This window comes from Apteryx mantelli, chromosome 18 (genome assembly GCF_036417845.1).
Source record: "Apteryx mantelli isolate bAptMan1 chromosome 18, bAptMan1.hap1, whole genome shotgun sequence".
Lineage (NCBI taxonomy): Eukaryota > Metazoa > Chordata > Aves > Apterygiformes > Apterygidae > Apteryx > Apteryx mantelli.
Genome location: NC_089995.1, coordinates 15,395,579 through 15,408,599, shown reverse-complemented (window position 1 = coordinate 15,408,599; position 13,021 = coordinate 15,395,579). Strand labels below are relative to the sequence as shown.

At 43.0% G+C, this 13,021-nt stretch overlaps 1 protein-coding gene across 1 annotated transcript in view; it reads right to left on the bottom strand.

Moving 5' to 3' along the window:
* CDH4 (cadherin 4) overlaps positions 1-13,021 on the bottom strand; it is a 467,566-nt gene that overhangs the window by 150,912 nt on the left and 303,633 nt on the right. Inside the window, exon 4 of the mRNA XM_067307737.1 lies at positions 12,375-12,551. Coding sequence (XP_067163838.1) covers positions 12,375-12,551 — 177 coding nt within the window. The remainder of the gene's footprint in view (positions 1-12,374; positions 12,552-13,021) is intronic.

The following is a 13,021-nucleotide window of genomic DNA, read 5'->3' as shown; positions in this document are numbered from 1 at the left end:
TCTCATTCCCATCAGCCCATCAGGGAATCTGAATCAGCCAGGATTAATTCCCGGCTCTGCCTGATCTTTCCCGCACGCTGCCTGCGGTACAGATGCAGCTTCCGTCACTGCAGCGCTCCTGACGCAAAGAAACGCGGAAGGTATTTCTCCTCGCAAAGCCCTGCAAGGAGCTGCAGTGCTCTTATCCCGATTCCAGAGATGGATAATCTGGGCGAAGCAGGTAAGAGATGGGGCTGCAGCCAGGCAGGTTAAGTCCGCGTGGTCTCCTGCAGGCGGATGCAAGCTCGCGCTGCCCGGGCACCGAGGCAGCTCGCCGCAGGAGCGAGCCTCGGCTAATGAGCCCTGCTACAGGCCAGGCTTTCCGCGCGACTAGAGCGAAGGGGAAGCATTAAAGGACTATGGAAAGCATGCAGCAGACGGGGACTCGCGAGCAGCTCCATGTACAGTCCAGTATGTGCAACCTGCCTCCCTTTTTAGCTACCAGGCTCCAGCATCACTTATTTGTGGTTTTTAATAAAAACAGTATCTCCAAGAATTAAGCCTTTTTTTTTTTTTTGTTAATCTGGGCAGGGTATAAAGAAGAAATCAGAATAAAATGTTTGATATAGGCTGCTTTGACATGCCTGGGTGTAGATCTATGGGCATAGCCTCAAGCAGATATTAAGAGCAGGCCATAGAAATAGAGTTGGCCTCAATGGCTTGCTTACCCCAGCCCTCCTGGCACCAGGAACTCGGGCAACCCGACATTTCAGATTATCTTAAATGATGTGTTGAAAGTACCTTATCCCAGACAAGAAAAAGAGAAATGAAAAAGCTGTTGTGTGCAATTAGCAGCTCCCTTTGATGAATCTCTTCCAACGCTACCACCTTTGTGGGACTGCTTTGCTTCTCGAGAAGCGGTTTTGATGTAGCCAGCGCAGGAAGAGCTTTAGAACAGGACGACAATAGAGAAGAAGATGAATTGTAAGCGAGAGCACCATTAACCCGGGCCAATCTGCATTAACTCCTTGAGTGCCTGATGCATAATTACACTGCAGACCGATGCAAAGGGAGACGAAGGTTTTCCTTACTTTAAGATCACACCATTCAGCATTTATTCTGCCCTTTCAACAATATACACACTCTGCGCTCTGTAGTTATGAATACCCTCTATCCAATTAATACCCCATTAAGCTGCACGCCTGCAGTGACTTTATCCTCAGACCACTGTACGGTAGCTTTTAACTCCACAATACCCTGGCATTATTACAATATTAGACTATAAGGGATTGATCCAAAGATCACCGAGGTTAATGAGGGCTCATTACACTTTGAATTAGGCCCTATCTGCTCAGCAAACATAAAGTGAAGTGAAACAGTACTTGTCAGCTAAGACGACAGAGGCGTAGTAAACTTTAAGCCATAATATTGAATGCCGGTCATGACAAAGCAAGGCAATAACGGGGAACGTGTGTGGAAAGCAGCTGCGGAAAAGAATTATGATTATATCACACTGCATATCAAGCAGGAGAGATTTGTGCCTATATAAACAGATAGTGCCTGGTTTGACTCTGATATGATTTTATCATCACATGCATGACACAATATTGACATTATGGCTTTCCTTTGGATTTTGGTCTTGAATTTCATTTGGAGAGTAAGATACTAGAGACTTGAAATCAGTATGACTCCTTCCCTAATTACTGATTAATCAAGAGCTAAGGTTGCTTACATAAAGAGTCGTGTGGAGATGGAGGAAGTCTCATTAGGAACAAGAGGTTAAAAAAAAAAAGGAGGGGGACATTTTAACAACTGCATGGATAGAGAAAAGAGAGGAAACAGCTGATTTCCTGATAGCATGTTATACCTGAATGTTAAATTTTGTATTCGTGTCTAATTAAAAAATTATAAGAAATTGTTTTAGAACTTGCAGATAGTGTGAGTTATGATTCAAAAGGAATAATGGAAAGTTCCTTTTCTTTTAATGACTTCAGAAATACATGTATGTTGTGTCATTCTGTCCCTTAGGTGCTCAAAAGACACAGCAGCTGTTTCATAAATTTTGAATTGCCTTTCCCTTTAGCATACAGAAATCGGCACCATAAACATAACACTGTCTGAAAAATATTCGGTAAACCTAGACAGTTGTTGGAAATGCTTCCTCCGATATTTAAATTCCTCTCTTAACAGGAGTTTCCCTGCAAAAACAGATGCTAACGAATAGTGTTTTTGCCATCAAGCTGAATGTGAATGCTTTGGTGCAGTATTTTTTTTTCATGGAGACATTAGAGCGTGTATTTCCCGTCATCGAAAGAAAACTGCCACCTTGCTTCTCCATTCTTTGCTTTCAAATAATAAATAACTGCTATAATCTTCCATAAAAGATTTATGTTCTGATGATGTCTGATTCTCCTACTCTAATTTTTTTGTGTTAGAGGCAGTTGAATGCTATTTACTGGTAAGTAAATTGTGTCATCATTTCACTGCAAACCAGACCATTGAAAATGTAAGATGGCCAAACATTTGTTTTTGTCTTCCAGCAAACTGAAGTCCCTTAGGAGGACTATGGATTAACCAACAACTCTTTTTAGTGTGGACCCTTCATCTTAATTACTTTCCCTCACTCTCCTAATAAACTCTCCTGAATGACTTTACGTTAGAAATAACTCTGAATAGCTCACAGTGTGTTTGGATATTCTGCCTTTTACACAGAATCACAGAACGGTTGAGGTTGGAAGAGACCTCTGGAGATCATCTAGTCCAACCCCCCTGCTCAAGCAGGATCACCTAGAGCACATTGCACAGGATCGCGTCCAGGCGTGTTTTAGCTGCTCCACTTCCAACGCTGACTTGGAAATACAGCCGACCAGCCCTACGCACAGGATTCGTCCTAGTCCCACAGCAAGCAGGGCACCCCAGTGAATTGAAGCTTTCCCTTGAAGCTACCCAACAAGAGCTTCGTTAGCAGAACGAGGCTGCTAGGGGAGCACGTTACCAGCTACATCCCTGGGGCAAAGATTTGGCCCCATGTCCAGGCATTTCACAAGGCAGCATGTGGCTTTCCTCTCTGAGACAGAAATGACGAGCCCGCATGGCATTTCTTCCTCCTGAGACCACCCACTTTTTACCAAAATAAAATTAGCTTCTTCGCTTAAATAAATGTTGCCGCTCACAGAGCCTCGAACCAATCGAACAAATAAGTCAACTGCAAAACAGCCTGAAGGGGCTGTAAAACCCAAGTACGGATGCAAACACATCTTCAGGCCATTTCATGTTTTGATTAAAACAAGTGGAGATCATGAGTGAAAAGCAGTCGGGAAGCCAAACTGTTCTGGTGATGCCTACCAGCGCTAGTGCATTTAAAGGTCTGCGAATACTTCCGCTCTAAGTAGTGACACTCCTTGCTCTCCCAGCCCCTGTCTCCGGCCATCCGGAGGTGCGGAGCAGCGCCCACACCTTGCTGACCGCCTCTGCCTCGGACCCTGTTGAGAAAAGGGAACACACTTGTACAGCGTATGCAAAGACATGGCCGTGTGTCGATCTGGGAGTGCGCTTGCGCTGCATGCAGAGGAACAGAAGTAAAACACAAAATGCAAGAAAAACTACAGGTATGGCCAAAGAGGCATAATGCTGACTGCTTGGTCTTCATCCAGTAATGCACTACTCATGTCCTTGGTTTTTAGTCACTAAATAGACTCAGAAGGGCCATTGGAACTACTTAAAGGCTCAAATTTAGGCATGTGCTTAAAATCTCTGCTGAACGAGGGCCAAATGTTCAGTACCATCTGCAGATACCCAAACTGCCTTGGGCAAAATGTTTCCCTTAATACTATCCAAGGTTTTGTTTGTTTGTTTGTAAGTTGTCTAACTGTTCGGATAGGGAAAAAGCGTCCTTTAATTTAAGGAAATTAGCAAAAAACCCCCAAATGTTATTTAAAATATGGTAATTATTAAAAATATGGTAAGAGCTCTGGGAAAGAAAAAATTGGAAAGAAGCAAGGTCTTTAATGAAACTGTGGCAAACTGCTACACAACCACTCTTTGCCGCCCCATCATCTAACCACGGCTTACACTTCTCAGTCAGCCTGCATTAGAGACAGCTGAGAAGGGATTTAGACAGTGACACCTTTATCACTGAAAATCTCAGCAGTTATAAATAAAACAATTAACTGCAGCAGTGAAAGCTTAAAATTAGTCCAAGAGTAAATTCTCTAAAATCTTAAAAGCTGACATCTGAAATTCCAGGGTGCTGATTTTAATTCTTTAGCAGAGCAGACAAGGAAGAACATATGTAATAGTACAGGGTAGGGGGGGAAGGGTGGATGGGTTTTTTGTTTCCTATGTTATTCCAGCTTAATACAGTGAATTTCAGCAACTGCCTAGCTGTCAAGGTTATATGTGCACCATCATTCTGCAAATCCAAACTCACACCCACACAGCTCCACTATTTCTTCAAGACTCCACTTCAACTCATCCAGGAAGCCAAGCCCCACAGAAACCTATTACTAATGTGGGTGATGAGTGTTAAATAATGAATTATTCCAGCAAAGAGGCAGATTGCAAGTTCTTTGTCTCTGCTTATGTCTTAGCAATTTTTCATTATTATTATTATTATTTCTGGGGTGGGAAAGTCATGAGCAAAACCAAATCTTAAAACCTAACAAATTAACCCACTGTTTTTGTGTACCCTCCATCTTTACAGATTTTCAATAGCTTTCATGAGCAGCGTGCGTTAGCTCTGACTATGCCTTCCTGCCTTTGCCTCTACACATAATGACAGCCATACTGAGCGACTATTACAGTTATCTTGCTTTCTGTAGAGGATGGGGATGTAATGATATGTTGCAATATGTGCAATGGGCTATTGCAGCTAAACACTCTTTGGAGTGATTGATGAACTCTTTGCAGCATGCCTCATATGGCAGTCCAAGGCGAGGGGTACTTATCCGTCTGCGCTTCCTACTTCTGTTCCCAAGGTGAACTCAGCACAGAAGGGAAAAGGGAAGGACTGGATGGGGTGGTGGTGCAGGAATCAACTGAGAGCGGGCAAAGGAAGGAAGCTGCTGCTTAGCCGCTGCATCGGGGTGGACGAGCACCTTTGACTCCCCGGGAAAACCACCCTGCACATTGACACACAGGTTTATATTTAAACAAGTAGCGATTGGTGGTATGGTCACAAATACCTGTCGATACATTCCACTCTACGGCATTATGAGAATTCTGAATGACTGCCAAACAGTTTAAACACTGCATTACATGAGGCTGGACCAAAGGTCTTAACTTAGGTCTTAGCCTAGCATCCTCTCTATTAGACTGACCGTACCCCAAACTTTCACTGTCCTTCATTCTTTGTAGCTTGTCTGTTACTCACACTTGCAAAACTGGTACCCACCTGTTGCTCTTGCTTTCCAGGAATGTGTATTAGCACAAACCTGACCAGGATTTGTACAAACATTAGGCAAACATCCACATACACGGAAACAAGTCTTGAGACACAAAGTGCCAAGCACAAACACAGATCCTGTGATCACGGTTCCTGGACCCTGACCTGACTTTAACCCATACTACAGACAATCAAACAAAAAAGTAACATCCTGAGATTCTGCACGAACCTGAAGAAAGCCAGAAATATTATCAGTGAATTTGGAGACTTCTGAAATTTCATGCTGGGACTTACTGATCTGAACGGGAGCAGACTTGCATTGCTGCCAATGGCTTCTGGAAATCTCAGTTTTTATGTTCTATGGGAAATTAAAAATTGGCCCTTTTTTCATGCAACTGGGAATTCGATGGAAATTTATCACTTCCATACCACATGGCATTTTAGGAGTTAGTGTTTTTTTCACTCATATTACTATTTCCAAAGCACTTTAGAAAATGGCAACATTTCAAGGGCAGGAATTTAAGCTGAACTGGGCAATGGGAGTCCTTGATATTGATCTGCAAAGTGTCAGTCTCCTTAAAGCCCCAATCTGACTTACGGAGGTTCTGCCTGAGCAGTAGCAAGGCCAGGCAGAATGAAATTCTTCAGCCATACGTTGCCAAATTCAGAATGACAAGTCACCAAATTCCCCCTCTATCAGGATTTGAAGACATAAATAAGTAAAGCTCTTGCACTTTTTTCTGCTAGAAGATTGTATTATTCCATTCTGCAATTATGGAAAAATGCAGAGCACAGGCAAGATTTAGTGTCTAAGCTTTCGCTGCAAGACTTATGTCAGTAGAAAGGCATTTGTGCTCTTGGGAATCAAAGTGAGAGTCACCCATTTGTGGCAGGTGTTTTAAGCACTCAGCCTAACAATCTACCCACGCATGGCACTACAGCAATTCAACGACTAAATTAAATCTCTGAATATTAAATTAATGATGGAAATCTAAAATATTAATATATTCTAATTGAATATTCTCCGATAAATTATCTAGGCATTCTCAGCAATTTGATTTTACTTTCATTTCTTAAGGAACTTTCAGCTGCATAAATACAGCTATTAAAGCAATTCAAAAAGGGAACATTTTCTGCTCAGACAAGAGAACTCTAAACACAAAGAATCTAAAAATTTCTTTCATATGATTGATTAAATCATAGAGCCCAAGACAGCTGAATCATTAAATGACTGCTTTCCTTCAGTCCCTCTGGCTTTAGCAAGGACAATATAAATTCCCCATGGGTCTGAATACAAGGAAATACAATATGTATAATTACAGTATAGGCTTGAATGCTGTTGTAAGAGAATTTCAAATGGAGCATTTATGCTGTAGCTGCACTTTTCAATCCATAGTGCTGTGTGTGCCTGCAGGCAAAGCCCACAAAGCACTGGGCATCTGCTTTTTTTGACCTAGATTCCCAAGTGGTGTATGTTGGTGCAGCCCCACCAGCTCTGGCAGATGCATGAATTTACATCAGGATTTGGCCTGCAATTTTTGTGAAATGATAGGAGGGTTAAAAATGACACCTAGTCGTTGTATTCCCAGGGAGAATGCAAACAACGGAGCGCCCTGTAGTACGGTAGCTTTACAAATACTGTGGTATGTATTTAGGAATCTACTTTAAACTGTCTGTTTATAAGAAACTTCAAATGGACATGCCAAGAGAGCGGCAAAGCGTCCTATCGTTCCTCCTTCTCCACGCACTCAACGCGTGGTGCGTCCTGCTCTGGCACCAACACACACGCAGTGCAGCTCCATGCCACAGCTGAGACTGCGGCAACATCTGCCCGGGCTTAATAAAACCTTTTCCCGTTAATCTTTTTCTGTTTGGACTTCAGGCTGGTTTGTGTCATGAAATCACAGCCAAGAGCCGAGGGCTGTTGGACTCTACCATCCTTGAAACAGCTTTCAAAGAAAGGTTGCAGCTCCGCAGAGCGACCCGGCTGGCTGGCGCTGCTGCAGAAATGGTCTCATCTTCTCGCCACCCTCTCAGCTTGCTCTTTCACATCCCTTTCTTTCACAAATTTCAGCTGGCGAGGCTCACAGGGGTACCAAAGGTGAAATGTGCTGACAGCTGGGACTAGCCTTTCTTTTTTTGTGTGTGTGGCTGGTAATGCAAAAGAACCACCTGTTCACACAGAGAACGAGAAAGATCTAGGCCTATTTGTAATCAAGGCTGTCCGCATCTCTCTCAGGAAAAGTAAGGTCTGACGTCCTTTGGGAAGCATTTGCGAGGCCTTTTCTCAACAAACCTTCTCTTACCCACCGACAGATGCCATCTGTCTTGCAGCTGGGAGTTAATGGATGCTGAACTGCCAATTTCACAGCCGTAAGCAACATGGTTGATCCAGGACGCGTGAGGGATTTCATATGGTAAAACTATTTGAAACAGTGCAAAGGTGCATGCTGCAATCTCTGTGATGAGCAAAGGAAGCGGCAATGTTAAGGGCTGACTGTCCAAGCTGTGGGGCGTTCTCAGCGCGGGACACCTGATGTATACCTCAAACACGGCGATTTCAGACTTTTGGAGAACCATCTCACTACAGGTATTTCTGGAGCTAAAATGGGCTGTGCCACACAAATAGCCTGTAGAGCTCCTGAGTGTGCTATCAACCTTTTTCATATTAAATACCCAATTTCACTGCACAGCTTAGCATGTGCTCTCCGCCTCCACGAGCCCACCTCCCGGCTCCTAGCGTGCTCACGAGAGCCCTGTGCCTTCCGAACGCGCGCTGTGCTACACCAAGCCCCGCTGATCAACGGCAGCTCCCCTAAGAAGCAACAAAAGAGTCTTTAGGTTTATTATATTCCACCAACTTTCCTAACCACTTCAAGACTTTCTGATTAAATTTACATAAAACGCATCCTTCCTTCTTATTCCCTGCTATACACATTAGATTACTTCTAGTATTCTTGTGGCTGAGATTACCAGCATTCAGATACTAGAGAGCACGCTGTGTCTCTAGCGTGCAATCAAGGCAGTTTGTAAGGGCGCTGAGATCCTGCTCTCGGTCATCCCCAGTGGATTTTCCTGCCCGAGTAATGAGAATGAACACTGAGTTGTTTACCGGAAGAGATCTTATGGGTAAAATCCACATTTTAAAATTATGGTCAGTGCAGCTAAAGCTAGAGATGGTCAGATCTTAAGAGCTGTGGAAGATGCCCGGAGGTAAAGTTGGAAGTCTGGAGCATTCATACGGATGAGCATGGTTGCAGGGCCTGAGGGAAGAGCCTTGTTATACAACCTTGTCATGACCAACGGCCATCCCATGCAGGGCCGTTTAACTTTTAAATGAAAGATTTTTATATAGCCAGTGCAATGGCCAAGACTTCAGTCTTGAAAATTGACTCGGAACAGTCTTGTTAGAAGATGCTATTGTAAGTGGATCCAAACTTAGGTTACTTTTTGAAGTTCAAAAGAGGATTAAATACAGGATTAGCTAATAGATAATTAGATAATAGATAATTAAGAATTAGCTACACATGTAGCTAAAGAGGATGAGTCAGAAAGTAAAATGTAGGGTACTCTGCAAACGAAGCAACTATTTAATATATTATCTTAGTTGATCAGTGTGGCTGTATGAGTCATTTGCTTGGGGAAGGAGGGGCATTTCATTTTGTTTTTGTATTTTTAATAGGCATTTTTATGGACCTCATAGCTATAATATGAGAGTACCTGACAATTAGTAATGAAATTATCCTCACTACAGTGAAATATTTCACAGCATGTAAAATATTGTTCCTAATACAAAGGTGGAAGCAAAGCACAAAGAAATTAAAACCAAGATATTCATAAATGTTTGCAAAATAAATATGCAGATATCAATAAAATTTGATAACTGATTTTTCAGCTCACTGACAAAACCAAAAATTGCAAAACATTTTTAATACCAATGAAAAATTATTTTTAGCTTCTATATGTAATGTTTATTTACACCATCTGAGGAATTGGTCCATTATTTATATTTATAAGTAAAATTCTTCAGCAGCCTGAACTAACCAGAAATTTCTATCATTATTTTTTACATATTATTTTTATTAAACACATTTCCTAGTTAGTACGGTTGATGCATATGAACAGACGTGGATGTTCCTTTGGAAAAAAAAAGAAAATGTAATTAACAGACGGGGTTTTTTTGGCAGGGATAATGTTGTGACTTCTTCCTTTTTTTTTTCTTTTTAACTTTTTCATTTAATGTATTTTATCAGAATGAAATGCTTTAATGAGCAGAGAATGATAGTTGATCCCAGCTGAACCAGACAGGGATGTATTTCGAGGTATGTGGCTCCCATCAAGCTGTATTCACCTTTGCTATGATTTAAACTTCATACAGGCACAGCCTTGCTAAAAATACTGACAAGTAACTAATCAACTTCCATAAAATGGAATTTTTACCTTCACAATAGGAAGTAAGGGTAGGAGGGAACCCGAAAGATTTGCCTATGCATTTGAAATTAGTCTGACCTATAAAAACGCAAACAGCAAGTGGTACTATGAAAAAGTACTTCTGGTAGGGTGTTTTGTTTTTTTAAAATTCAGATTTTTCATGCCATCCCTTCCTCTCCTTGGATGTAACCAGAACCAAAGATATCATAATGGCGGGACTGGTTTTCATTAGTTATACCTATAAAAGGTAAGCTCAAGCAGGGCTCTTGGGACCAAAAGAAAGTTCAGCATCCAGGAACTAATGTTAGCTTTGAACGCTTTATAAAAACTAGCAGAGAAAACTGTGACAGACTTCTTTCCATACAAATGGGATCTGTGCTGCAACTTCACACGAGCGCTTTTTGCTTCAGTTTGCAAGCAGATGGACATGAAAATATTCAGCGCCCGATGAGCAAGAGCACGAGAAATCAGATCAAACCTGTTACCTAGCTCTCGGAGACAGCAGAATGCCCCATGGCAATCTGGAGATTATGTGGATAGAAATAATCAGATAGCACTGGTCTTTGGAAACGTCAATTTGTCCTGTCCTGGATAATTAAAGAGCAGAGTCTACCAGGGAAAGCTGCAGCTCCTGCTAGGACTCACCCAAGCTCCATATTCAAGGGCCAGCAAATGGGCCAGGTGCTGCAGGTGAGCGAAAATACTTAACCCAAACCTGAAGCATCAAAGATTCTCATGCTTAACCAAGTTGCACGATTTGTACAAAGCTATGATCTTCCCGGTCATTATGATACTTTCCGTATGTCAGGAGAAAAGGAAAGCAGCCCTCTGTAAACCACTTCTCTCTTTCCTACCTCATATTTTATTTCATTTTCAGTATTTCCTGTAGCATCTATATTTTAAAACCACCTTGGAATAAATTTCTGTGACAAGCTGGGAGCTCTGTGTTTCCATCAGCTAGGTCACCTTTCCAAGGCTACTGGTAGTTTAAGTAATGAATATATCAGTTCTTCTGCACCTACAGAAAATTTAACGTTTGCTATTTTCATCGATACAAGGCTTTCGCATGCTTGGGGCTTTCTGTTTCATCTCCAGACTGTAGGGAGAAAAAGTGCCACAGAGAGTTCAGTCCTTATAAACCAATAAATTTCTCATGGTAAGGTGTTGTCAGATTGTCCTCTCACTTCTAGTCAAAGCTCAAAAGAAATCAGCAGGGAGCGGGACAGGGTACAAGCTCATTTTGCAAGTAGCATGCTTATTTTTCACAGAAACTCAGGAATTAACCAAAATTACTAATCTGATTTATGAAAGTATTTTTGAGATACAAGTTATTCTCCTCTTAATACATTTTCTTCAACTAAGCTTAAAAGGCCAAAACATTAATGGTTTATACCATACCCAGCACTGCTGAAAACACAAAAACTCCTCGGCTTCCCTCCCTTTTATTCTAGAACAGACACAAAAACATTTGAGGTTTAGTTCCTGGTACTATTTCATTCCTTGCTGTATTTCTCTAATCTGCACAAAGAAATTACACCGACAATTCAAGTGCACCCAGTACTTGATGAACTGGGAACATGCACCTTCAGTCATTACATGAGTCATCGCAAAGTTCACCTCAAATTCTGCAGGATTCACCTAGGCTCTTTTTTCCTCCTAGGTATTGGTTGTGCAAAAGAATACCAGCTAATCAGTGTGAAACAGGTAATGATGGCAATTTGTTTTAATCCAGGCATTGTTTCAAGATGACTAGGTGATCTTCCTGAGGAGGGATGCCAGTTACACACCACGGTTTCTCAAAATAAGTTCTTCAATTTTATAATTGTCACCATTTTCTTCCAAAGGAAGAGTTTAAAAAGTCTGCCAGGGAGTTCTTTTTTCACAGCTAATCTTTCTACCGCTCCGAAAACTGAAATCAGTACCCATAAAAGGAAGAGAAACACGTATTTGTATTTTGCTAACACTTAGCAGCAGCAATAATATATTGACCAAGGTCGGTACGTCAGTATGTCTGTGAATGTCCTTTTTTCTCTTCTTTTCCTTTCTCTCTCATCCAGCAACCATCACAACAAAACCAGGCGGGCACGCTCGATCTCAGCGACCGTCCCCGCAAAGAAAGGCACCAGCAAGACGCCCCAGACGCCGGCTGCACCTGCAGCGAGGGCAGGCGGCCAGCCTCCCCGGGCCGCTGCCGCCGCCGCCGCGCAGCTGCGCTCCGCCGCGCCACCCCCTCGGCGCTGGGCGTCACCCGGCCCAGCTTCGCACCTGCAGGCGCCGGCGGGAGGAGAGCGTGGGCACGCTGCCACCTTGGCAGCGACGCCAGCGCCTCCGGAGGGACCGGCTGGAAGGAGGCGATTAGGCTGCTCTCCGGCTGGGGGAGGCAGGACTTGGACAATTCGCTTCAGAAGAGAAGAGCTTCGGCAGCAGGCAAAAGGCAACTTTTCTCGCGCGAGGGAGGAAGAGCGCAGAGCCTGCGTTTCAAGCCGCATTTCCCATGCTATGAGCCCGGCCCGCACCTATTGCTTCACGAGACCTCTTGCAGGATTACCATTATTATTATTAGTGTTATTTTTTAACTTACGCGAACCAGCTGCTGTGGAAAGGGTCCTCTTGAGTTTTCCGGCACGTTGATCGGGGGGATGACCCAGTCCCTCTTCTGCCGGCGCAGGCCGTTGGCGTTCTGGTGCTGGCGCCACGGCAGTAGGGTGTCGCTTTGCTGCTGGGCGACCTCCCCAGGCACGCTCTTCCTTCCTTTCTGCTGTTCGGGAAACACGAAAGCAAAACCAGTCAGTTTCTCCATCACTTCTTAGGACTTCTCCAACAGCAGCGCTTCCCTGCGTGCAAATGGTCACATGTAGCTGTGAAAATTATTGTTATTAGCATGATGTATTTCTGCATCACAAAAGCACAATATGTTTTATTGGCAACCCTGCTACCACTTCATTTTCACAAATATATGGAGCTGTCACTCTCAAATCAAGATGCCTCCCAGAATATATCGTCTTCATTACACCAGCTGCAGGGAGCTTTAGCGGCACATTGGGGTAAAGAAGTTTCTGCAAATTTCTAATAAATGCAGCCTACCAGAATACAAAAAAAGAAGAAAGTTCCTTTACAGTCTGTGTTGTGGGTTCAGTGTGAAGGAAGTTCACACTGTGAAGCTGGGTATGAAGTTACCCTGCTCGTTGGCACTGACAGGGTTACAGCAAACCTCCAGTCTGCGCTTCT